We start from the raw sequence: 26,474 nt of genomic DNA on the forward strand, positions 1-26,474 counted from the left end.
CTTGGACAATTTCTTGAACTTCTCTCGGCTTCAGTTGCCTCATCTTTGAGATGGAGATGGTAACGGGCCCTGCCTCGGAGAGTTAGAAGAAATCCGTGAGGGAGTCTCTGTTCAGTGCCTGCAGAGAGTGAGCTCAGTAAATGTGAGCTATGACTAGTGATGAGGCTGTTCTATCTGCAATTTACAAAGCTGATAGACATGACCATATGTAATCTGCGTTGATATTATTTTAGTAAAGCCCGTAAAATTTCATTTCCCGTCCTGACGATCATTACATGGGATCCACCTGGAGATCATAAGCAGAAACTAGGCGTGATAGCACAGAGACAGCCGTGTGATGTCAAGACCATTTCTAGATTCAGCCACCAGCAAGAGCGCTTTGTGTTTAAGAGCTGAGCGAACAGCGGCTTCTTTTAGTTCTTAAAGTTGATCCTTCCAACGGAGTCACATCGCTGAGCTTGGAATGGCGCCAGCTCTCCGGGCTGCTAACAGAGTTATCATCAGAATCCAAGCTAAGGGAAATGACAAGTGTTCTTAACTTTTTTTCCCTATGCCTTTCTAGTTAGGGTCTGGAAGGGCCTTCTTCCTTATTGAATACGACCTTTGAAGAAATGTAGTTTGCGTCTTTCCCAACGGAATCAGCTTTCGTATGGAATTCAATTTGCCGTATGTTTCTTTCTCTTCTGCTGAGTTTGAAAGGTGAGGTCAGGGCCCCGTGAAGGTTTTGCTCCCGATAACCGCTATTTTTCTCTCTCAGCTCTCGTCGTAAATCGTATTATGGTAGGCCTCATCTCCTTGGCCAGGTCTTTTAACGTGATCTGTTGTCAGATGTCCTGTTTGCCTAAGAACATGGGCATCTCTGTCACCAGAGCGTGGTAGCATGGCTGGGGACCGCACCTTCCCTGCAGACGGAGCCAGGCACTGTGGCCCGTTGAAGCCCCCCAGACAGCAGAACTGAACATTCCCAGGCAGAACTGACCTGCTTGTACATTCTCTGCAGCCTTGAGAAAGTCCCTAAATGCCTCTGGCTTTCAGATTTCTCATCTCTGATGCTACGAAGTGAGTGATCTCCAAAATCCCATCTAGCATTCTTCCTATGAACGGCGTGTTGTGCTAAGTTATGATTTGTGCCGGGGTTAAGGTTCTCTGGCCAAATAAATTTAGGAAATGCTTCTTACCTTATTCTTCTCTTACAGAGTTAACAAGGCACACATGCCTATTAATGTCTCTGAGAAGTCCTGTGGTTAAGAAACCTGTCTAACGATGCACAATCAAGCATTTCTTGACTGTAGGTGAATACGCAAATTAAAGCGTTTTTTACTTACTAATTTTGCTGACTGATGACCGCTTTCCTGGGAAGAGTTTCGAGGGGTTCTGAGGGAGACACTTGTACTCCAGGTTCCTAAATGACTGATACAAGGAAAAGAACACACAGCAGTATCTCTGATCTTGAAATGACCTTATAGAAGTACTGTTGCCATGTTAATTAGAAAATCGTGCGTTTTAGTTTCTTATTATGTTTTCAGTTTATTTGTTTACCTTGAGAGAGACAGAGACAAGTGCGAGTGGGGGAGGGGCAGAGAGGCAGAGAATCCCAAGCAGGCTCCGTGCTGCCAGCACAGGGCTCGGACCCACGAAACTGCAAAATCAGTACCTAAGCCGAAACCAAAAGTCAGACGCTTAATCAACTGAGCCACCCAGGCTCCCCTGTTGTTGAACATTTTAAATAGTTTTTAAGCAATTGGTTTCTGGATTCTAATAAATCACAACTAACGGAAGCCAAATCTGGGGGGTTCATGGCTTAGAAGGAGCTACTTTATGGGCTAACTGTTCAAAACGCCAAAGTTTCAATACTGGATTGCCCCCCACCCCCGGCCAGCCTTGCGTTACAAAAAGGAAAGAACCCATGCAAGTTGCTTTCAACTAGAGTCCGGTTTGGCCCCAGAAAACAGGTCGCCCAGTACACATGGTTTCTCCTCCCCCCTTTCCTTTAAAATCCAGTAGGAATCAGAATCTGAGATTTCAAGGGAGTAGAAAAAACCAGCTTCCATTACATTTGAAATAAAGCTTATTTAAAAAAGAAAAACATGTAGTCGTGGGGCACCTGGGTGGCTCAGTCCGTTAAGCGTCCAACTTCGGCTCAGGTCATGATCTCGTGGTCTGTGAGTTCGAGCCCCGCGTCTGGCTCTGTGCCAACAGCTCGGAGCCTGGAGCCTGCTTCGGATTCTGTGCCTCCCTCTCTCTGCCCCTCCCTTGGTCTCGGTCTCTCTCTCTCTCTCTCTCTCAAAAATAAACATTAAAAAAATTTTTTTTATGCAGTCATGAAAGACTTTTGTTCCATCATTTGGTAGAATCCCAAGACACTCACCAAAAAAACATTCGGGTGAAGCATGAAATCACAGTCATGAGAATGTTAGGCATTAGGCATAATCAGAAGATTTCAATCAATGTGACTGGCCTTTCGGCAGCAGCTGACAGAAGTCAGCTCTGCAGATGCCAAGCATTTTATCGAAGAGTGGTCCAGTTGTGATACCGTGTCGGGCGCCTGGTGCTTCGGCCAAGTCAGGAGGACATTATCAAAGGCACAGAGTTCCAGGCAGTGGCCTGGACTAGGAGGAGGGCCGATGGGGTAATCCAGGAGCATGGCTATCTCCAGAGCCGTTTCAAAACAAAACCAAAAAGCCACCTACACAAGGAAGAAAGTAAGCTGGGGACGTGCAGTTAATCAAACTTTGCATTGAAACAAGTGATCCTGTGGTCTTTCCTTCCGGTGGATAGATTATGGGCTTTCGATTAACCTGATATCTCAGAATGGGTGCTGGTGCCTGTGTCTTTATGACCGTTATTAAATGTTTACCCTCACGCTTAAAACAATTAGGCCAGTTTCCTTCCTCGTAGCCCCGTAAATGTATCCTACGCTGGGGATATTTATCCGAAGTGTCTTTTTCCATTTAAACTGTCTCCTCATAACGTTTCCATTTTGCAAAAGCCCTGGTGTTCAAAAAAGGCTGGACTGTGGGTGGCAGGTAATCCAACCCAGCATCAGCGCATTCTGGACTGAAGGGAAAAATGCCTCTTTCCTGAGCCTTTCCGGATGAGGTCATTGTTTTCAGACAGCCTGTACCTAATATAAACAGGCTCAAAGTCCATGGCTTGCCTCATACCAGTGTTTTATCAGGGAACAACATCCAAAGCCATGAGGAATAGTCAGGCTGCTAGTAAAAGGAACCCCCCGGAGTTATAGTATTTTTGTTAAATCCTTGTATTTAAAAAAAAAAAGCAGTAAGAGCCCATCTGGTGAGATAATAATTCATTAAGTGAAAAAAGAAGGCAGAAGGCTTGGGAAGATCAATCTTTTCTCTCTTGGCCTCCTGTGTTTGAGTTATTGTGAAATGACGGGGACCAAAATCTGGATTCTGGATTGTGCAGAGTGGAGGAAAATCCGAGGACTATTCCGGGCGTGTTTTAATGGTGGCTTCCCAGGAAGGATGGTTTTCTGCAGGTGTGATTTCAGGTGAATGGATGTGTTCTTAAGACTTGTCTTTAGAATTGGTAGGAGACAGAGCAGGGAGAAGGGGGTGAGGATTCTGTATGGGAGGAAGGAGCTAGAATCCTGCAGGAAACTTCTCGTTCTTCCTGAGCTGGCTGCGGCACACCCTCTGGATGGCACACCCCTCTCTGGAGTCCAGTTCAGCCCACGAACTCCTGGGAGGAACGCCAGGGCGCCAGCCTTTCCTTTGAGGAGTGGATGTAGTCCTTCCGTGTGCCCAGCCACCTTGCGAAGAAAAGCTGAAATCTTAGCTCTAAGGTTTGTGCATGTAAATGACCTGGGAGCAGACTGAGTTCATGGATCCTCATCAAACGGTTGAAGACAACCAAGGTTTGTTTGACTGTTCATTTTGTAAACCTGGCCACATGTGCCGCCTGGGGTAGACCACATCTTTAGAGATGGGGACAGGGGCGTCTGGGTGGCTCAGTCAGTGAAGTGTCCCACTCTTGGTTTGGCTCAGGTCATGATCTCACAGGTTTGCGGGATCGAGCCCCGCTTTGAACCCTGCTGGCAGCACAGAGCCTGCTTGGGATTCTCTCGCCCTCCCTCTCTGCCCCATCCCCCGCTCACTCGTGTGTGTGTGTGTGTGTGTGTGTGTGTGTGTGTGTGTGCGCGCGCGTGTGTGTGTGTGCGCGCGCGCGCACATACTCTCTCTGTCTCTCTCTCTCAAAATAAATAAATATTAAAAGAAAAGTAAAAAAATAAGGGAGAGATTCAGGGACATTTCCATTGGTTAAAATAGTTTTATGCTTATTATAATACGTTAATACTTTGTTTATGTGCATAACATGTTTTTGTATAAAATACATATATATCAGCATATTTAAAGATATTATTAATATAATGGGGTTTTACAACCAACATGAGTATTTTGTAGCAGGAATCCAGCTAAATTAAATTAACTTTAGATTGGTTTGTTGAAGCGCATTATTTTTTTATTAAAAAAAATTTTTTTTATGTTTATTTAATTTTGAGAGAGAGAGAGAGAGAGAGAAGAGAGTGACAGAGCGTGAGGAGGGGAGGGGCAGAGGAGGAGGGAGACACAGAATCTGAGGCAGGCTCCAGGCTCCAAGCTGGCAGCACAGGGCTCGAGATCATGACCTGATAGAACGCTTGAAGACTGAGCCAACCCAGGTGCCCGGAGCACTTTAAAAAGAGCCCTTAGTGACTGTGAGTAAATCTGTGATTCCCCTTTCTGCTCCTGTACTCTCTTTTTCTTTTATAATCCATTTCCATGACAATACTTCTGTGTTAACCTAGCTTTGAGATGAATTCTTTCCTTTTTATGAAGCAGTTTTTCTGCCCCTGCCTGAGGCACGTAGGTGCTTTGATTTTGGAGGCCATCTCTAGAAAGCTTCCCCTTACAGTTGTGTTTTGTGGGAGTTTGTTCCCTGGTGAGGCTGGCTTCAGGGGTGACCCAGCTTATCCTGATCAGCTTCGCCAGGGACTGGGAGACAACACCCTAACTTCAGAGGCGGCCCGACACAATCTTGTAGGCTGCTCCATCGAAACCAGCAGACTGTGTCGATTCATTTGATGCTTCTTTTGATGCTGGACCCCTTAAGATAAGGGATGGTGACTTATTTTGGCTTCTGGCGAATAGGCTGGTGGGTAAATCCGTGGAAGGCAGATACGCCCTGGACCCTCCCACCTTCACTTGTGATCACTGATCACGCTGCTCTTCTCGGTTTACCAGGCCCTCCAGTGAGCTCGGGTTTGCCTTCCTACCCAGGACAGGTGGGACCGGGGAGCCCGGCTACGTTGCACTTCACAAGTACACGCTTGTTGAGACACACACAGGGACCGCAGGTTGGCACACTCTATACGTGATGAAGTGTTCGTGCTGGCTTCTTGTGCCGCGAAACTTTCTCCGGCAAATGAACATTATTTTGAAAGACGGCGCTGACTTAAAAATCTGGAAATGTTTCATATTCTTTATTGACCTGCCTTAGACCTTTCCTGGGAAGACAAAAGTAGACACACATCAGAATAAGAACGTTTAAAGCTGACAGCGGGCGGTAAGCCAGCTGTGCCGAAACTAGTTCCCCCTTATTCTTTCTGAAGGGTGACATCACCTGATGTCACAAAAGGCCCCTAAATTCTTGGGTAATCTCTGGGCTCTCCTCAAAGATAGAATCTAAACGCTAATGATGATACCGTGCATATTAATGAGTATTAATGTATTACTAGTATTCAGAGTTGGAAACTAGGATTCTATCCCTTCTCCTAAGCGAAAGGGATAAAATGAGAATATCTCAAGATGTCTGCATGTCTCTATTTTGAATAAACTTGAAGCCCTCTGTTTTCCCTGGACTGGAAGAAGAGTGGATGTTAGTTTTGATTTCCAGGAAAGATAGGGCAGGTTTTAGAAAATCTTACGTGATAGAGAGATTATAAGTAAACAGAGTGAGCCATATATCTGATTATATTTTTTGAGGTCAAACTGGCGGGAGGGGTGGGGGGAAGAAATTTCTTCAAAAGAATTTCATTTCTTTTTTCCTTTTTTTGACTACTCTCTTTCCACTCCATGGCATATTTTTAAGGGATTTGGAGTCTTTCCACTGGCTGCCAGCTGGAATTTACAGAAAGTGTATCTCTAGAACACTCAACAGTTGACTTGAATCTCGGTCATAATTAAATTGGAAGGTTGGCAGATTATTCTGAGACTCAAAAACAGGCACACCTTATGTTTGAAACAGAAGGAGTTTCACTACTCTGCATTGTTTTAAAAGTATTCTCCATTGGGAAAATTGATAATATATTTTAATTACCTGTTCTTTAAAGAGAAGGATATTCTGAATGGCTATGTAATGAACAAGTTTAACCATGCTTAAATTTTGTCTCTTATTCTTGTAGCTGGATCCCTCCCTGATGCTTTAAAGTTTTAACAAAGCTTTCCCTGCCCACCCATCCCTCTTTAATAAGAGTACCTCATCCTGTCCTTTCTCTCCTGGCACACCTTAAAAGCATTAGCTAGTTAGATGACTTGATTTACTACCTTCTGCTCTAAACGATACGCTTACAGCTGGTGTTTGCATACAATTAATAGTACTTTAGGCATTGGAGACACCCAGCCTTCTCTTTTATATTAAAATCTAACCATTGGGGCACTTGGCTGGCTCAGCCAGGGGAGCATGTGATTCTTGATTTGGGGGTTGTGGGTTTGGTTTGAGCCCCATGTTGGGTTAGAGATGACTTAGAAATTAAATCTTTTAAAAGATCTGTTTGTTGACATGTACCTCTCCATTGTAACATATTTTAAAGGTTGGGGTGGTAGTCAGGATATCAATTCAGAACATTGGGATTTTGCAGGGCCTGTCTCTAAATGCCATTCCTTTCCAAAAAGGGGGGAAAGGGGAACGTGCTGATGAACACGCCTCTGAGATTTCATCTGAGAGGGTGGAATGCTGGACAGGTTTTTCTGCTTTAAGAGGCAGTTACAGCTGCCACAGCAAATGAGCTCTGCCAAGGTCGGTGACCAGTGGGTCAGTTAGAGCATGACATTGCCAGGGACGTGCCCCAGCAGTGGGAGCGGGCTGCAGGAACACTGGCGATTGGGTTTTCATGGAACAGTCGACAACAGAATGGGCCTTGAGAGGTCTTGTCCCTGTCTCTCCTCCCCCTCTGCACTCGATGCTTGCAGGCTCCCTAGCTTCTGACTGGACCACATTACCTTGACCGCCCTTGAAGACCACGTATCTTGAAGATCTTAATGGAATAGAAACTCCCTGAGCCTGGTATTACTCTTCTTTCTAATACTTTTCACGGGAATCATACCTCATGCTGACACATGGATTAAAGTGGTAGAGAGAGCTAGAAGGTGAACTGGGCTGCACCGTGTTCTTAGAAAAAAGGTCACTGTGTTAGTGGGGTGTATTATTTTGTGGAAGGCACATCTCTGGACTATTTTTAAGTGACTCAAATGGTCTGTTTCCCCTATTTTTCCTATATCAGGTGTTGTTGGCTATGTGAACCCTCAGATGGGTGTACAGATTCATGAATTTAATTAGCCATTTTACTTTTGAGGCTCTTGGCCCCACCCATGTCTCCTTTCTTTCTTTTTTTTTTTTTTTTTCAACTTTAAAGGAACTCTCGCTGTAATAGTTTCTCTCTAATTGGTAGCTCTTCCTTCTCGAGGAGGGTCTACTGATGTGTCATTGAGCCCTCCCTGGACTTGGCAGGAAAGCAGGTCTTTAATGTTCTCTGTGTTATCATTAATTTACTAAGCATCTCTCAGCAGGTGGCAGGCACTGTGCTAGGAGCTAGGTACTGTGCAGGATAAATCTCGGTCATTCAGAATCTATACCCTTGGAAGGACCACTGGCATTATGAGCCAGAGATGAGCTGGGCACCTAACCTACATGATAAATTAACAAGTACCTGATTAGGGTGAAGAATGCAAGTGTTGGAATATAAGACGAAAGGGGAGGGAGTCACCTAAGGAGATTCGGATCCTGGGAAGGCCCAGGGGTTCTCTGGGATAGAGATGAGTCCAGTGGTTTTAAGGGCCACCACCTGACCACAGATCTCTTCTCACCATGGCTCTAGCACGGGGGAAGTTTGCCTCTTGTTCTCAGGGACCATCTGTGCCCATCATTACTGCCAGTGCCGCAAGGATTGGGGACTTATTGTCCCCTTCCTAAAAAGTGGTATTCTTTGAATTTCCAGGTTATTTTTTCTAGCGTAAACCTATAATTTTGGAGTTGCAGAAGGAAAGCAGGTTACTTCTGGACACAGTGTCAAGCTCTTGAGCTCTAGGGACAGAGAGATGTGGTTCCCATCATGGCTTGGATACCTACTATCTTGAGCAATGTCTTAATTTCTCCAAGCCTCAGTCTGCACCTCTATAAAATGGAGCTAATAGTACTACCTGCTTTATAAGATTGTGGGCATTAAACGAGGATGTTTATGTTCATAAAACCCACAATACAATGCCCTGCATGTAATAATGAATGACTTATGGAGCGCCTGGGTGGCTCAGTCAGTTGAGTGTCCGACTTCGGCTCAGGTCATGGTCTCGAGGTTTGTGAATTTGGGCCCCGCGTCGGGTTCTGTGCTGGCAGCTCGGAGCCTGGAGCCTGCTTTGGATTCTGTGTCTCCCTCTCTCTCTGCCCCTCCCCCACTTGTGCTCTGTCTCTATCAAAAATAAATACATGTAAAAAAAAATAATAATGACTGACTTCTACGGTTACTGATTGTAGTTTCACCTGAGAAATGTAGGTGCTTCCAAATTGTTTATTTTGTTGAATAGTGCTTTGGAATCCAAGCCCTTGGTTCTAGTTTGGTTTTATTTTTTATGTGTGCATTTTATTTTATTTACTTTTAATTATGCAAATCGTTCAAGCAGAAGCTTTTGCTGTAAACATCTCAAACAGTGTAGGAAAGGCAAAAGCTTCCCTTGACCACCATCCAAACCAAGGGGGTAACTAGGATTATTGGTTATATTTATTTATTTTATTTTCACCAAAGTAACTCATGCTCCTAGTTTTAAAAATGAAATAGTGTCTTCTCCCATGAACGGAAGACAGAGGAATGAAAGCCAAGGATTCCAGCGTGTTTCTGGCCTGACTTCCTGGGATGACGCATCCCTCCCTGTTCCTAAGTTCAGCTCTTTGTGTATCGATTTCAGTAGTTTCTTTGGACACAGGACACACCGTGGTTTTTAAAAGTTGGGGGTGCCATTTCTTGCCTTTGTGTTTCAGACGTTGTCAATTGTTAAGAGTAGAGAAGAGTTAATCCTAACCTTGCGTTTGTAGTAAATCAACGGATAATGTCGACAATGAAAAAACAGTATCGAGAGACGGCCATGAAAACATCTTATTTAGAGAGACGGATTTAAGTACCATACGAAATAGCGAAAAAGAGTTCAAATAGGTAGCCCCCTCTCTCTTACCCCATTTGCACACGCAGGGGAAAGGACTTTCCAGCCTGTCGCAGCATCTCACGTCCTCTTCGGCTGGCGCCTGTGAGGATTAGTCTCCAGGCAGAAAGAAGGTGAGGAGGGGAAATGGGGGCTCAACTCCTTCCCACAAAGACGGTCAAGTCTGCTCCGTCTTATCCTTCATCCTGCCTTCAGCAGTTGTCTGGTGCCCCCAATCCAGGCCCTTCCTGGTTTGCCCCTAGTTGACTTCACTCCCCTCAGCTTAAGCGACAGCCTCCCCGTCTTCACATTTATCATTCATTGAGTTTCTAGGGTCCAGAGCTGCGTTGAGATCTCGTCTGCAGTTCCTCCTCTCTTGTTCTTTTTGGGGCTTCGTGAAGATGCAGAGATAAGCACATGATCAAAGCACCATGTTGAACCATGTAGATTGTGTAGATTTGGGCACTCAGTTCCTGTCTGATGCTCTAACTACCTCACATTTAATGGTCTTTCCTACAGCAGAATCGTAAGGTCATGGATATGAAAAACTGTGATTTTTATGTCTTTCAGACATCTCAGTACTGAGCACATGGTGGGAGCTCACCAAATCTTATTGACTGGTTATTGATCTTTGGTTACTGGGCTGGCAAGAGACATTGATGTATCCTACCTTTAACAGTAGAGTCACATAAAAACCAGGTCACCAAGAAAATTGCAACTTTCTCATTTTTGCCTTTAAGATTCCAAGGAAACGTCAGTGTTAGCAGCAAGGATTTTCAGACAGGGTAAACTGCTATCAGTTACATATTGCTGTTTCAGAACCATTCCAAAATTCAGAAACTTAAAGCAACAATCATTTGTTATGTTTCGCGAGCCTGCAGGCCGAGGACCAGCTGCTCTCAGTGGAATTAGTGGGCACTTTGGCCAACTTGCACGTTGGGAGCTGGCTCCGCTCCGTGCGTCCCTCCCCCTCCTCTTGGGATCAGCAGGTTATCCCAGTCATGTCCTCATCTCAGTGACGGAGAAGGACAAGAGAGCAAGCACGGACACGCATGACGTCTTACGGCCTAAGTTCAGAACTGGCGCTGGGGCACATTCTCCTTCCTCTTCAGGCCCCAGCAAGTCACGTGGGCGAGCCCAGTCTCAAAGTGAGCGGGCGTCGGAAACCGATGTGGCAAAAGACTTGGCCACAAGGAGGGACGCATTGGAGTCACTAATGCAATCTGTCATACCTTCTTTTTTTTTTTTTTTTTAAATCTTTTTTTTAACGTTTTATTTATTTTTGAGACAGGGAGAGACAAAGCATGAACGGGGGAGGGTCAGAGAGAGAGGGAGACACAGAATCTGAAACAGGCTCCAGGCTCTGAGCTGTCAGCACAGAGCCCGACGGGGGGCTCGAACCCACGGAGTGCGAGATCGTGACCTGAGCCGAAGTCGGACGCTCAACCGACTGAGCCACCCAGGCGCCCCAGGAACAGCTATTTTAAAGGCCGTAAAGATTAATTTAACTTAGCAAGATATGCTTTACAGAAGCCAGTAAAACCTGTCTGGTCATTCCATAGATAAATTTTCCAACTGGTTAATGTGGTCCAGTCTGAGTGAAAGGCCACACTTTTCAACAGTGTTACTACTTGTGACAAATCATTTCTGCTTTTAAAAGCCGGTTTGAAAACACGCTTACCAAGAATGTTAATGTTTTTGTTTCAGCTGGAGAATGGGGGGGGGGGGGGGGAAGGTTTAGAAAGAAAGTAACAGGAATACCTAATTAAAATGATTTGGCTTTATGCCATTTTGAAAATTTTATTTGACCGATGTGACCTAGATTTGTAGAAGGGAACTAAGGGGATTAATAGAGATGATTTATTTTTAACTGTTAAGACTATGCAGGAATCAAGTGGGCATTTTCCCACCACGGTTGTATTTCACTTAGCATTTACTTAGCAATATTCATGTTTTCTCCCGTATTTGAAGATAGAAAAAAAATCTCAGAATATTGTGGGAAATAAAGGGTTTTGTGTTTTGTTTTGTGTTTTTTTTTTTTCCTCTCTCAAAATCTTCAATACCTGTTTATTCATTTACATTCAGCTTGTCAGTAGCCTGTACTTGGGTAGATTTCCACTCATTAAATCCAGATACAGAAACTTGGAGTGTAGCTTTTGGAAAGGTGGGAAGAAGAAATGCCCCCTGAATAAGAGTCTAATTCCGTTAAGTGTTTCCCAAAGCTTCATACTTTCTTGGGTGCTTCTTGGTTTTTCTTTCCCTGTGGAAGATGTCAAAATATACAAGGAAGACAGGGACTGGACCGTATTGTTCGATTTCAGTCATTTTGTACTTATTTTTGAGCTCTCGCTTCATGGCAGTCACTGTCCTAGGACGTGGAGTCATCACAAGGAAAAAGCTTAAGCGCCCCCCCCCCCCCCACCTTTGTGGTGCTCACAGGACAGCAGTAGCTGTAGACAAGTGGACCGCAGCATGTCAGACGTGCCCGTGGGTCCCAGGGGGACGCAACCGGTCTCCTTCAGAAATAAGAGGGCTTTTTCCCAGGTAAATAAACTCCCTCCTGATTTTACATACAGATGATTGAAATAAAACTGCACCTTAAAAAGGATTTAGAATTTTCCATTCCTAGTCTTTATACCTGAAGTTGGTGATAAAATTAAAAAGAAATACCTCGGGAGGTTTCGAGGACACAATAACTTGAAATCCCGTGAGTTTCTTGGAAAAACACCATTTTCCAGGGTAACGCAATCATGTAAGTCTACTCTGTTACTGATTATTATCTTACATCTTTATGTAAGATACATTTATATACATGTTTTTCTTCTTTTCTTGGGGAGTTCTCTTTCCGCTACGTCAGCCACTTTCCTAGTGTTATGCGTTGAATTGTCACCCTATAAAAGTTTTTGAGTTCTTGGGGTGCCTGGGTGGCTCAGTCAGTCAGCTAAGCATCTGACTTTGGCTCGGGTCATGATCTCGCAGTTCATGCGTTCAAGCCCCGCATCGGGCTCTGTGCTGACAGCTCGGATCCTGGAGCCTGCTTCAGATTCTGTGTCTCCCTCTCTGTCTGCCCCTCCCCGGCTCATGCTCTCTCTCTCAAAGATAAACCTTAAAAAAAAAAAGGTGTTGAGTTCTAACCCCTACCACCTGGGAATGTAACCCTATTTGGCTGTAGGGTCTTTGCAGATAGTCAAGATCAGATGAGGTCATTAGGGCGGGCCCTAATTCAGTGTGATGAGCTTCTAAAAATGGGAAGTGTGGACACAGAGACAGACAGTGAGGTTAAACAATGTGAAGCCTCAGGGAGGAGAAAGCCATTTACAAGCCAAGGGACACCTGAGGCCACCGTGAACCAAGGGCCAGGCTGGGTACAGATTCTCCCTCTCAGCTCTCAGAAGATACCAGCCCTGCTGATACCTTGAGCTCAGACTTGTGGCCTCCAGAAGTGTGAGACAATACATTTCTGTCATTTAAGCAGTTCAATTTGTGCTACTTTCTTAAGGCAGCCCCAGGAAGCGAAAACCTTTACTTAATGCATAATGTCGTGGTAAGCGTTCCAGAGCTAATGTATGTAAATAAATGTGCACAAAAGTGGCTGTCACACAGTATTATTTTATGACACTGTGGGTTTCAGCCTGGGTGGCACCAACATGGGGCCATCGACCCAATGATGACAGCTCTCCAATGACTGTGGATACCTAGGTCCCCCTGGGACACAGGGGACCTCTGGTTATCACCAAGCAGATAAAGAGGATTCGTCGCCATCATGTGAGATCCGTGGAGGGAGCTGTGTGTTCAGAGAGCAGGAGAGCCACAGAGAGGCTACAAGAAGGATTAGGGCAAGGATATGCCAAGAAACTTCCTAGGATCTAGCCTTCCAATAAACTTGCAGATGTTCTGTCTTTATGAAGAAGGAATATTTGGTTTTAGTCTCTTTATGATCCTCAGAGCATTTTAATAAATTTCTGGCTTTAAAGTTTTCTGTTTGTTGCTTTTCTGCATCATTCACACCCATATTCACGTTTAGAGTAACGAGAATTAAGATAGCTAAAATGTTTTGAGTGCCTCTTGTGTGGCACACGCATTGCCAAGTGGTTATATATCGTATCATCTCATTTAATTGTCTCAACAACTCTGGGATGGACACACTAGTATTATCCCCATTTTATAGACGAGGAAACTGTCGCTTCCAGAAATATCTTGTCCGACACCACGGTGAGTGGCAGACCCAGACCTTGAACCCAAGTTTAATTGTAAAGTTTATTCTCTCATTAACTCTCAAATCCCTAAATATGAAATGGCTAGGAGTATAAGATTTTCATAGCTACAGTGTACATTTTAAATGGTAACTATTCCACTTACTTTTTAGGCCAAAGGGGCATATAGAATGCCCCTCCTAAACCAACATCTGCTAACCAGCTAAGCTGCTTCACCTTTAAATTTTTTTTCCTCTGAATACATTTGTGGGAACTTTTGTCCACAATGCCTGTTTTTCAATAAATTTTAAAAAACGACCCTAGGGATTTCATCTTTAATGAAAATAAAAATAGACTTAAATAACTGTTGAACACCTGCTGTAGACTACAGTGGCTAGATAACTGGAGATACAATAGATGTGGTCCCTACTCTAGTGGTGACCTTTGCGGGAAAATATATAGTATAATAGAATTTAATTGGGATGCCGGGGTGGCTTAGTCAGTTGGGCATCTGACTTCAGCCTAGGTCATGATCTCACTGGTCTTGAGTTCTAGCCCCGCGTCAGGCTCTGTGCTGACAGCTCGGAGCCTGGAGCCTGTTTCAGATCCTGTGTCTCCCTCTCTCTCTCTCTGCTCCTCCCCCCCCCCCCCAAAAATAAACATTAAAATTTTTTTTTTAAATAGGAGATTTTAATTTAGATTGGGACACCCTGGGGGCACCCGGGTGGCTCAGTCGCTAACTTCAGCTCAGGTCACGATCTCGTGGTTCGTGAGTTCGAGCCCCATGTCGGCCTCTGTACTGACAGCTCAGGGCCTGGAGCCTGTTTCAGATCCTGTGTCTCCCTCTCTGTCTCTCTCTCTGCTCCTCCCCCACTCACACTCTGTCTCTCTCAAAAATAAATAAACATTGAAAAACAATTGTAGATTGGGCACCCTGGAAGGCCTCACAGAGGAGGTGGCATTTAAGCTGAGGCCCAACTGATAAATAGGAGTGAGCGTGGCGGTGGTGGGAACCATACAGATTGCCTGGAAGAGGGAAGAGCGTGTGTGAGGTCTCTGATGTGGAAACAAAGTGTGGCTTGTTCAAAGAACTGAAAGATAACCTCCGTGACTGTAGCACAGTGAGAAAGGATGAAGAGATGAAGGAAGGGACACTTCATAGTGCATGCCACAGTAAGAGCTTTGGATTGCATTGTGCAATGACCAGCTGTTGAAGGGTTGTTGTACAAGTTAATGTGGTAACGTTTGTGGTTTTTTTTAATTTTTTTTTTTTTAATTTTGAAAGTGATTAAAAGTTCATTGAGAGGCATTGTGATGCTGGTGGAAAGATCTTTGAAAATGAGAGAGAATGGATTCTAGAAATAGTCCCCAACGCACATGGTCATTTGATTTACAACGAAGGGGCCACTGCGATTCAATAAATGGTGCTGGAGCCACTGGGTATTCATGTGGGGGGAAAATGAACCTTGATCCCTACCTCACACCATTTGTAAAAATTCATTTGAGATAGAACATAAAAACTAATACACCTTCTGGGATAAAACATGGGATATCTTTGTAACCATCACTCAACGCTGCTTTCTTTTTTTTTAAAGAACCAAAAGCAAGCACTAGCCATAAAAGGAAAAAGTTGTTTAATTGAATTTTCTTAAAATTAGGAACTGTTCGTCAAAAGTCATCATGAAGAAAATGAATAGGCAAGCCACCATCTAGGAGAAAGTAGTTGCATTAGGTTTACCTGAAAAAGTACTCCTATCTGATGTGTATAAGGAACTCCTACAAATCAGTAAAGAAAAAGCAGATAATCCATACTTTACAAAGGCATGTATGTCAGGGGCACCTAGCTAGCTCAGTCGGTTAAGTGTCTGATTTCGGCTCAGGTCATGATCTCATGGTTTGTGAGTTTGAGCCCCATGTCGAGCTGTGTGAGGCCAGCTCAGAGCCTAGAGTCTGCTTCCGATTCTGTGTCTCCCCCTCTCTCTGCTCCTCCCCTGCTCGTGCTCTGTCTCTCAAAAAATAAACATTAAAAAAAATTTTTTTAAAGGCATATACTTCACAAAAGGGGATATCCAAAATGGCTGATAAGCATATGGAAAAAGTCTCACTATTGTGAGTCTTCAAAATGTAAGTTAAAGCCCCAATGAGGTACCATTATTCATCTACCAGAATGGCTAAAATTAAAAGGCCTGATAGCACTAAGTCTTGGCGAGGGTCTGGGACAACTGGAATTCTCCTGCCATGTTGATGGGAGTACGCACTGAAGCAATCACTTTGGAAAAGCGTTTGCCAATACCTTCAAAAGCTAATCCACACCGACCATACCCTAGGTGTATCCTCAAGAGAAATGAGCATGAATGTCCACAAATGGACATGTCCAGTGATATTCATAATAGCCCCAAACTGGAAAAACCCAAACATCCCCAAACAGGAGAATGGATGAATTAGTTGTGGTTATGGTGTACTATTTGGGTGGAATATTACCCCGGGGGGAAGAACTGTTGATACACATGGATGAATGAACAGGTATTATGCTGAACAAAAGGGTACATAGAAGGGTACACACTGTGTGAATTATCTTGAGGTTCAAATGCAAGCAAAACGGATCTCCTATGATAATAGTGGTTACCTGGAGGGAGTATGGCAGTATTACAATGCATATTTTCGAGGCACAAAGGACCTTCTGGGGTGTTAGGAATGTTCTAGATGTTGATCTGGGAGGTAGTTACATGGTTGAACACATGTAAAAATTCACCGAGCTGTGTACTTGAGAGTTAATGAACTTTACCATAAGAAGTATTTCAATGAAAAATCTAACATTGGAAATGATCACAAAAGGTTTGAATGACATGGGAGACATTTTTGATAATAGTTATAAGTTGCACATGTAATGTGATTTGAACTACGTAAAAAATTAATGGGAAAAAACTGAAAGAAAATGTACCGATGTATTAACAGTGGTTTCTGGATGGTGGGTTCATGTTAGTTCCATTTCTTTATAGTTTTCAGTGTTTCTCCAACTTTCTCTAATGAAGTATATTACTTCAATATCAGAAAATGAAATGGAAGTAACTATAGCTGGGAAGATATTTGACATACAGCACGTAGCCTGCTTCGGATCCTCTGTCCCCCCGTTACTGGCCCCCCTCCAGCACCTCTCCTACTCATGCTGTCTCCCTCTCTCTCTCTCTCAAAAATAAACATTAAAAAAAAAAGTTTTAAAGAAGATGTTTGACATAACTTGTCCCTCAATTATAAATGAAGTTTGCAATTTTAGGGGTGAATGAACAATTCAGAGATGGGTGAATTCATAGGGTCGTGGAGTTACAGAGGGCTTCGCCATGGAGTAAGCCCACAGAGGAGGAACAGCTTTGAGGGAGGGGTATGGTTGAAATCAGGGATGGTGGTTGGTCAGTTAACCTTGTGTGATGTTTCTTTCAGCCTGGTCTGACTTTGTTTCTATCCACTTGGTGGACTCTGGACCTTCAAGTATGTAATTGCTTTTTCTACGACTCTAACGTGATGATCTTTTAAACCATTTGTAATTCATATTCTTAAAAAGCTCTTTTTCTATCCTTTTACATCCTTAGGCATTACCATTTGCTCTGTTCTCTATTTTGAGGCTCCTTCCCCACACCCCCCACTCTGCTTCTCCATATGCCAATGTGAGTTTAAAAATTGTGCCAAGCCATTCTCTCCTCCTGAAAAAAATCAATAAATAAAAGACCCACGGAAACGCGCACACACACTCACACACATACAGAGACACACGCGGAGCTCCAAATGATCCATCTGTCCTGTTGAAGATACTCACCACCCACTTCATCCTGGTGCAGGCTATTTTTGTTTGCTCTGTCTTGAGAGCTCCTATATTGGAAGCCTTTATAGAGGACTTTGGTGTCCACCAGAAAATGAAAAGCAAAGCACTTTGTTTTTCTATTTTATACCTATTGCAGGGCTGTGCACAAAGAGACGTTCAATAAATGCTGATCGAATTGCCATTATACAGATCACGGTTTATGCTACATTCGGATTTTCCCAGGCACAGCTTCACCGATGGGTGCACATTTATAATTACGAAGTGAATTGTGGGAAGGGTACTATTTTTTAGAATCCAGTATTTTTCCTCATCTGTTCTCTGCAAACCTATATCCTCTTAGGTGAGTTTAATTACTACGTTTTCAAATGATCTGTGATGAGTTGAAGGATGAACTGAAGCCTTGTCTGAGTCGGTTTTTTTTTTTTTTTTTTTTTTTGGTAACTGCTTTTCTCCTTTTCTTGGCAAGATAAGTAATAGCATTATGCTATGTTACTGGAAATTTTAATCAATAAAATGCACGTGTCTTTAATTAGAAGGCTAGGAAGTGCTGCTGAGTTGGGTCATTTTGTTAATGCGATGAGCTGAGAGGGTCAAGCATTTCTGCACGGAGGGTCAATTTGAGTAACTCGAGTCTAGATGGGCAATTCTAATATTTTTCCCAGATAACCTCCATGAAGATTCATCTTCGGGTCCAATGTTCATAAATATTTGTGAAGCATCTCCGCAGAAGCAGACACAGAGATGGAAGGCTACCTTGCCTTCAAGAAGTTCATGGTCCAGTGATATTCCCCCCCTCTCTTTCATCTATTCCTATGGCCCCAGTCTTCACTTTGATGGACATTGCCAAAGATACAGCCCCAGCTTCGACCTTTCCCCTGAGACTCAGAGGAGCAGTCCTATTTCCTGCAGGAGACCATTCCAGAGATATTATGGTGACATCTCGAACTCATTATTATATCTGAACTTAGTTCATCGTCAACAAAATTCAGTCTCTTTCCTGTGTTTCTTGTCTCAACAGCTCTATTTTTTTTTTTCCAGTCACTCAGGCTCTATTCTTTGGAGCTCTAACCAAACCCCTTCTATCTCAGATTTATTTCCTCCTTTGTAAGTATCCATAGCTTTGTATTGTGGCCATCTGTCCACTGGAGTCAACTCCTGTAAATAAACACTGCCCATCCTCAGTGTGACTGGGGGTAGGAATCCACGCAAGAAAGGGATGGCTCCATTGGGTACTCTATATTTGTGGGAAGTTGTTAGAGCTATCTTGTGTTCCTTAGCTACTAGTAACTTTGTCTTAATCCACTTGCCCCATGGTTGTCAGAGCTCATCTGTCTCTCTTCCCATCTCAACCTGAGCCTGGCACTATCCCTCGGCTTCCTTCTCCCACGTGCTGACACATCACTGACTACTTCCCCATTTCCACCTTCCTTTTAGATTCAATATTTCCAGAGACAGACAGCTCTTCCTCCTCCAAGAACTGCCCCTTCTAATTTGGCACAGTCTGAAGTCTTCCTGTCCCCAAATACTGCCCATCCAGGCAGCCCTCCCAAATCATGGCCTGCCCCAAACAGTGACAAGGTATCGATACCGGTATGCTTTGGGATGCCAAAAGTAGGTATTGCATTTGTTAGCAGTTCCAAAAGCTCATGGGATGGCTGTTTACCCTGGGGTAATAACACCAGATTATGATTTATGGCATACTGAAGAGAAGCTATGGTTTTTGCATCAAGAGAAATGTTAGAGGTAAAACGTCACAGGGAAACTTGGATGAATTTCAAACACGTGCTGAGCAGAAGAAGCTAGAGGCAAAGGGGTACAAACTGGATAATCTATGTTTATGAAGTTCTAAGAACTGCAGAAATGGTATTAGAAATCAGAACGGTGGTTGTCTCTGGTGTGGAGGTGGGCATAACTGGGAAGGAGCAAAAGGAACTTTCCGGAGTGACGAAAGTATTCTGTATCTTGACAGAGATGTGGGTTACAAGGGTGAATGCATTTGGCACACCTCATTGACTTGCATACCTAAGATCTATGCTTTTCACTGTGTGTGAGTTAGACCTTAATTGTATAAAAGAAACAAAAAATTAATATGTATAATAGTACCCCACTAGTGATGAAAGAGAAAAGGTTATATAATGTGGAGATAAACAAAATAATATCATGGAGAAGGGACGTGTCCTTATATTTGTGGCAAGGAAGAAAGTGCGATAGATAAACTTTGCTCTGAAAGTCCAGCTAGGATCATATTCTTAGCTGTTGGGGGGTACGTGGACCCTTATGAGTGGCTCACAGCAGAGATGTCGTAATTAAAATCTGATTTTACAAACGAGAAGGTATGAATCTCTTCTGTGAAAATTTCCAATATTTCTCAAAACTTTGCACCCCACTGCCTTCCTCCAGTACCTGAAATAAATCACAGCTGTTGGGCTAAGCTTGGTGGGTGGGAGGGTTTACACCACAGGTATCCATAACTTACATACACGTTCCAGACCGGTAGCCCACAGGCCACGGCAGGCCTGTAAGCATGTTTTCTTTTCTTTCTTTGTGTGTGTGGGGATGTGGGGATGGTTGTAGACAGGTTTTGTTTTTTTTTAAACTTAGTTGCAAATGTTTGAAATTTGGGGAGATTTCACACAAAAATCTGAACAGCTGGCAATTCTTGGGCTGCATTCCCAAAATAGCAATGATTGCCTGGATCTGAGTAGGGGATGTACTTTACACATATCTTACCACTCAAGTATCTCAGAAGCAACCTACAGCCTCAGTCGTTGTTTTAATTTCTATTTTTAGCCCCGTGAGTCTTTGAATTTGCAGCCTTTGCCCTAATATGTATAGAGTCCCTCCTGTACTAGGAAGTGCTAAGGGCTTTAGTAGATACAAAAGGGAGATACTATTATTACATCCATTTTACAGACAAGGTAATCAAGGTAATAAGTGAAACACTCACCTGAGGTTGCCCAGCAGTAAGCAGCGAAGTCAGGATCTAAATGAGGTTTTCTTACTCCAGAGCCCAGGCGTTTACCCACCACGTTGTTGTTCTTCTTTATGTATTAAAAAAAAAAAAATGCTTATTTCTTTGAGAGAGAGAGAGAGAGTGGGGGAGGGGCAGAGGGAGATAGGGACAGAAGAGGATCCAAAGTCGGCTCCCCACTGACAGCAGAGAGCCCAATGTGCAGCTTGAACTCACAAACCACGAGATCATGACCTGAGCCAAAGTCAGACGCTTAACAAGCCACCCAGGCGCTCCTTCTTCATGTATTTTTTAAAAAAATTTTTAATGTTTCATATTTTTGAGACAGAGAGAGCCAGCAGGGGAGGGGCAGAGAGAGAGGGAGACACAGAATCGGAAGCAGGCTCCAGGCTCTGGGTGGTCAGCACAGAGCCCGATGCGGGGCTCCAACTCACAATCCATGAGATCATGACCTGAGCTGTAGTCGGCCGCACAACCAATTGAGCCACCCAGGCGCCCCTTTTTCATGTATTTTTAATTCATCCACTATTTTGTACTTACCTCTGGTTAGTCAAATTCTTGTAAGTTTCCTTACAGTTTATTTTGAGAGAATAATACCTGGTCTCCAAAGTCTCTTGATTGCATCCCTAGCATTAAAAAAGAAAACCCCCCCACATATTTATGTATATTATTTACTGATAAATAATACACTTGACTATATTAATGTTGTGTACATTCAGAGGCATACACATTTAAAAATGTTAAAAAGATTATATACATATACATATGTGTGTGTATATATATATACACACAATTTTCTTTCTATATCGTGATGTTATCTTTTAGCCATTGCCTGTTTTGGCAAACAATATATAAAATATAAAATGACGCCTGGATGATGATTCTTCCTGAAAGCATCTTTCACATCAGAAACTCCCAATTTTGTATCCAGTGAAATCATCCTTTCCAGATCGAGGGTGGGGTCAAAAGTCACCAGAGCTGGTCACACTATGGAGACAAGAAGCGAGAAGTGCAAATTCCCCTTTGTTAGAAAAGTAGTTGTCGGTCTGGAGCCACACTTAAAAACACTGCGTTCTAAATCCTGAAATTCCAAATAGCCAGAGGCATCCTTTATTCATATTAAGGTCTCGGATTTGCCTTTGGGGAATGTAGCTACTCTGCAAACATCTGATTCTGACAGTGGCTTTAGTTTCTTTCTTTCTTTCTTTCTTTCTTTCTTTCTTTCTTTCTTTCTTTCTTTCTTATATAATTTATTGTCAAATTGGCTTACATACAACACCCAGTGCTCATCCCAACAAGCGCCCTCCTCAATGCCCATCACAGCGGGTTTAGTTTCAAAGGGAGCAGTAACCCCCGGGTCTCAGTTTCTCAGTCTGAGATGTGGGGGCTTCGTGTGGCAAGCTCCACCCTTCATCTGTCAGGACTGCTGCTGTGATTAACACATTCGTGGTGATAATGTACTTGGACAAAAACAAGTACTGAGAGACGCAGTTGATAATGAATCAGGGTGAAATGCATCTGTGGATGTGTGCCAGGTTTTCCCAGAATTCTGACATTCTAAAGAAAGAATGGCAGTGAGCAGGTTGTTGGGAGGCATTTTTTTTTTTTTTTTTTTTTTTTTTGGTGCTCGCTCAAAGGTAATGCCGTGTCATTTCTCTCAATAGAGTTGTTCATATGTGGATGGATAGGTTCTTCCTTCTAAGACCTTCCCAGTTTCCTGAGTTTCCTTCCCATCGTCAGTTGTGATCTGAATAAAGCTTTCTTCAAGAGCATCCTCTCTTTGAATTGTTCTTTTCTGCCTTCCCCCAATCCACTTATTTTCTTAATAAGTTTCTTCTTCAAGGTTCAGATCGAACTTCATATTTTCCATAATCCCACCAGTACCAGGCTGACTCAGTCTTTCCCTCCCATGCATTTTTATAATGTCAGAGCATGGCATTGAGAGCGTGGTTGAAGGAACACATTGGACACATACCCCCTGCAGACTCCCCAAGGGAAACACGTTTTGTGGGCTGTTGCTGGGAATGTAATTGAAATACATAAAAATGGTCCATGTAAGATGTGAAACACAAGGGGCGCCCGGTGGCTCAGTCAGTTAAACGTTCGACTTCGGCTCAGGTCATGAGCTCATGGTTTGTGAGTTCGAGCTCTGGGTTGGGCTCTGTGCTGACAGCTTAGAGCCTGGAGCCTGCTTTGGATTCTGTGTCTCCTTCTCTCTCTGCCCATCCCCTGCTAGCACGCTCTCTCTCTCTCAAAAATAAACATTAAAAAAAAAAAAAGATGTGAAAGACAAACCACTTGTCTTTCTGAAACACGTTTTCTTTAAGACACAAAACTAAGAGGCACCACTCACCATATCCAAAAATCTCTAAGCCAACCCCGAACTATTGCTATTTTTTATTGCTATTAACTCTACACTGGGGTGGTGTTTACTATGTTGCATTACAGTTGGGCCTGTATCTCCTGAATCGCCCACTAATTTATGTGCTCTTTGAGTGCCCCGGTCTTATTCACCATTAAGGCAGCTAACGCCTGACCTGTCATATTGTAGGTGCTGAGTATTTGTAGAATGAAGATAGCTCCCTTACGCGATGGATGGAGAAAAACCTGGCACTGATTTTAATCAGGTCTCCTATTCTCTTCCTTATCTGTCTTGCATATTTCTTATGACCATGAACTACAAGCAGTTCCTCTTTGAAGTCCAAGTTTAGGTCCGGAGGTGAATGATTGCAAGAAAAGACCCTGGGGAGCAAGAGGCCCTGATTGCAGCATAGTCAGGAAATAGATTATTGGGAGATGGTTGACGTTTTCTAGTAAACTGACCGTGAACATGAGGTTTGCCAGGGTGAGCTGGAGCTATTCTGTGTTGAGATAGATGAATTATAAATACCTCAAACTGTGTCACTGGAAACGGTCCCCTCTGCATTTTCCTCTGGGAGGGCCGTGGAGGGGGAAGCAGGATCAGGCAGCCTCCGTGCACCTGCTCCAGGGCCAGCACCTCCGGCAGAGGAGGTCCCAAGAAACGCTGACGCTGGGGCTTCTGGGTCCACGTTCATCTATTTATCCCACCAGCAAGGACAGCTTGTCTCCTAATAACCAACCACTGGGACAGCTTCTTGTGGCCACAGCTGGCTTGGGCCTCCCGGGCTTGTGCCCATCACTTACTGCCTTCCAGTTCAGTGGCACTTTGATAAGCTGTGATCTGCGGGAAGGTAATCACATCCTGCCTGTGTAGGAATAGGAGTTCTTAGGCCAATCAGTATAAAATGTTTTTATTGTCCTCCCCTATTTAAGCAGTTAATAATGACCGAAGTGTGTTTTGTCTTTGATACTTGCCTTCGACCCAAGTATTGGATATTCACGTTTCACTCGGAGTTCTTACCGAGAATGGTCAAATTCTCTTTACAAGGCTTTGAACACCTAGTGTGTGGGGCATACAGTTCAGATGCAGGGTGACAAGACTCCTGCCCTCTAGAAGCTTAGCAGGAAATAACAGGCTACAGATAACCATATGACAGTGCAGGGTGTAATAAATTCCACAGTGGTCAGAAATTTGGTGCTCTGACCCTATGGAACAGATTCATGGGGCAGCCCAGTCTAACATACGGGCCTTGAGCTCCGGGATGCGTGTGACCCTCCCAGAGCTGATCCCCGTCTGCGGCTTCTTCCTTGAAGGCCCTCCAAGCCTGGCTCTCATTGCCGTTTGGAAATCTTGCCTGTGGGGGGTATTGTCAGAGAGTGATCTGAGAGGCTTGCTGTCTGTTCAACTAATTATGCTTCAGTCCTCAGAGTGCCTCAGTGCTCTCAATCCTGAACGCTCAGCAGATTTTGTGTAGTATTTGAATTATTAATGGAGATGATATGGGAGAGGGGGCTGGGCTGCTGGTTCTGTTCTGAGCAGGTCCTGGGCGGGTGGCATTACGGGAAGAGAGGCAGCCACTTGCAGAGTGAGGGAAGAAGCAGGCCTTCCAGAGGAGCCCTCCCCAGGCGGGAGCCTGGGCCAGTATGCTCAGAAAATCACAGCCTGCTTTGGAGGAAAGGGTAAGACCCCTTCAACAGTGGGCTTCGCACAAGAGATGCCCAGGGCTGACAATGCAGATGAAGAGAAGGACGAAACTTGAGGCTGGCCGGTAGCAGAGAGAGGTGGGTCGAGGCGTATCTCGAAGTCCCACTGTGCCCCCTCGGGGGACCTTTCCCACTTGTAAAGCTGTTTCTCTGCTTCTTCTGTTCCGTCCAGCAGCAAAGATCATCCTGATTCTTGGGAGCTACTGCAGGTGTTTTCAGTGTGCTTGCTGAGCTCTTTTGTTTGCTCGTTTCTGATGAAAAGCAAAACAAAAACTGAAAAGCAAGGAACCCTCTTACCACTGATGAAGCCACAGGCTGCCAATTCAGACCATTCCTTTAGAGAATGAAATCCCCTAAATAGTCACGCTAGAAGGTGGTGATTTTCCTCTCTTAAAAAATTGTCTTTCTTAGCAAGAAGCAGGTGGATATCAGCAGATATTTTCAAGGGAGAGGTAGGCATTTGTCTGGGAGTCGGGGGGGGGGGTGGTGTGGGAAAGACCTAAACCATAACAGAGCAAAAGGAAGGTCAGGGTTCATTTGTGAAAAACGTGGCTGCGGGAATTGACCTGTGACTGGCGCATTAACAGCAGTAATGAAGGCATCCGTCCCCTGAACACTGTGTGGCCTCAAAACGCCTGGCTCTGAGGTTGGGGTCCGCCTCGTGGTTGAGCAACGGTAGCACGCAGACAGCTCAGGGCCTCTCGGTGCGGGGCGAAGCCACTGGGAGAATTTGCCCACTGATGGTTTCTTTTCATAGTTTATCTTAGAAGAAGGGCTTGTGCAGGTGCCGTGGAACTGTTACCAGAGGAATTAGAAACGTCCCACCCAATGAGACATGCAGGCCACCCAAATCTTGGGCGAATGTTAAGCGTTGGTAATTAACACTAGCTTTGCCGTGTAACGCCCTGTGATACTTTGTCGTACAACCATAGCAACTGTCCCCAAACGCACTGCACCTCTTCGTAAATGCTCTGGCTGTAATTTTACCTGGGCTGTGGCAAGAGGCTGATATTCATGCAGCAGTGGAAGAAAGGGATCCACTGATGTTTCTTCAGGGATCTTCTCCATCCTGTGCTCTCATGGCTGAAGGCATTGCCATCAGGCAGATACCTCTGACAGCGTATCTTTAAGTTTGGAGGCTTGGCTGAGGGGAGCGGGGCAGGGGGCTGGGTAACATGGCGGGAAAGGATTAAAAGGTACGAGCTTCCAGTTATAAGAGACAGGATACAATGTACAGCATAGGGAATATAGTTAATATTGCAACCACTGTGCATGGTGATGGATGTTAGCTAGATTTATTGTGATTCCTTCATCATATATGTAAATATTGAATCACCATGTTGTACTCCTGAAACTAACATAATATTGTATGTCAACTATACTTTAATTTAAAAAAATGTGTAGGTCTTTGTTTTAAAAAAAAAAAAGATAGGAGACTTGGCCTCTATTGGTTATTTACCCTGAACTATGTAAATGAGGTTAGATTAAGAGCTCCGGACATCCTGGTGAGTGGAAATTAGTTCGTGAGTGTCCAATGTCAGCACTGACTCTGAATCCCAACCACCCATCATCTGAGCTTTACCTTCTCCACCACCCGAGAAAGGAGCCACCCTGTCATCTACACGTAGTCAGACTATCTTTAAACACAAACAAACCTTGGGGCGCCTGGGTGGCTTAGTCAGTTAAGCATCTGACTCTTGGTTTAGGCTCAGGTCATGATATCATGGTTCATGGGATTGAACCCTGCATCGGGCTTTGTGCTGACAGTGCAGAGTCTGCTTGGGATCCTCTCTCTCTCTCTCTCTCTCTCTCGCTCTCTCTCTCTCTCTCTGCCCCTCCCCCACTTGTGCTTTCTCTCTTTCTCAAAATAAATAAATAAACATTTAAAAGCAAACAAGCCTCTGTTATTTTCATCAGCCACATATGGCTCTCTTTCCACCCTGATCTAAGATTCGTAAAATAGATCAAGCTTCTTACATATAGTCCTTTCATTGAAAAAGAACTCAATGCTTTCCTTC

General features: G+C 44.0%; 1 protein-coding gene across 3 annotated transcripts in view; it reads left to right on the forward strand.

Annotated features, from left to right (window-relative positions):
* Window positions 1-26,474, forward strand: part of ABLIM1 (actin binding LIM protein 1) — a 295,000-nt gene that overhangs the window by 79,581 nt on the left and 188,945 nt on the right. Inside the window, exon 1 of one of the 3 annotated variants that reach the window (XM_060641411.3) lies at window positions 3,612-3,880. The exons of 1 other annotated variant lie outside the window; for it this stretch is intronic. In XM_060641411.3, the coding sequence (XP_060497394.1) occupies window positions 3,823-3,880 (58 nt within the window). In that variant the 5' untranslated portion in view covers window positions 3,612-3,822. Of the gene's footprint in view, window positions 1-3,611; window positions 3,881-4,628; window positions 4,721-26,474 lie in introns of those variants that run through there. One more of the 3 variants, XM_060641417.3, reaches the window with a different exon arrangement.

The sequence above is a fragment of the Panthera onca genome, chromosome D2 (genome assembly GCF_046562875.1).
Source record: "Panthera onca isolate mPanOnc1 chromosome D2, mPanOnc1 haplotype 2, whole genome shotgun sequence".
In the NCBI taxonomy this organism is placed as follows: domain Eukaryota; kingdom Metazoa; phylum Chordata; class Mammalia; order Carnivora; family Felidae; genus Panthera; species Panthera onca.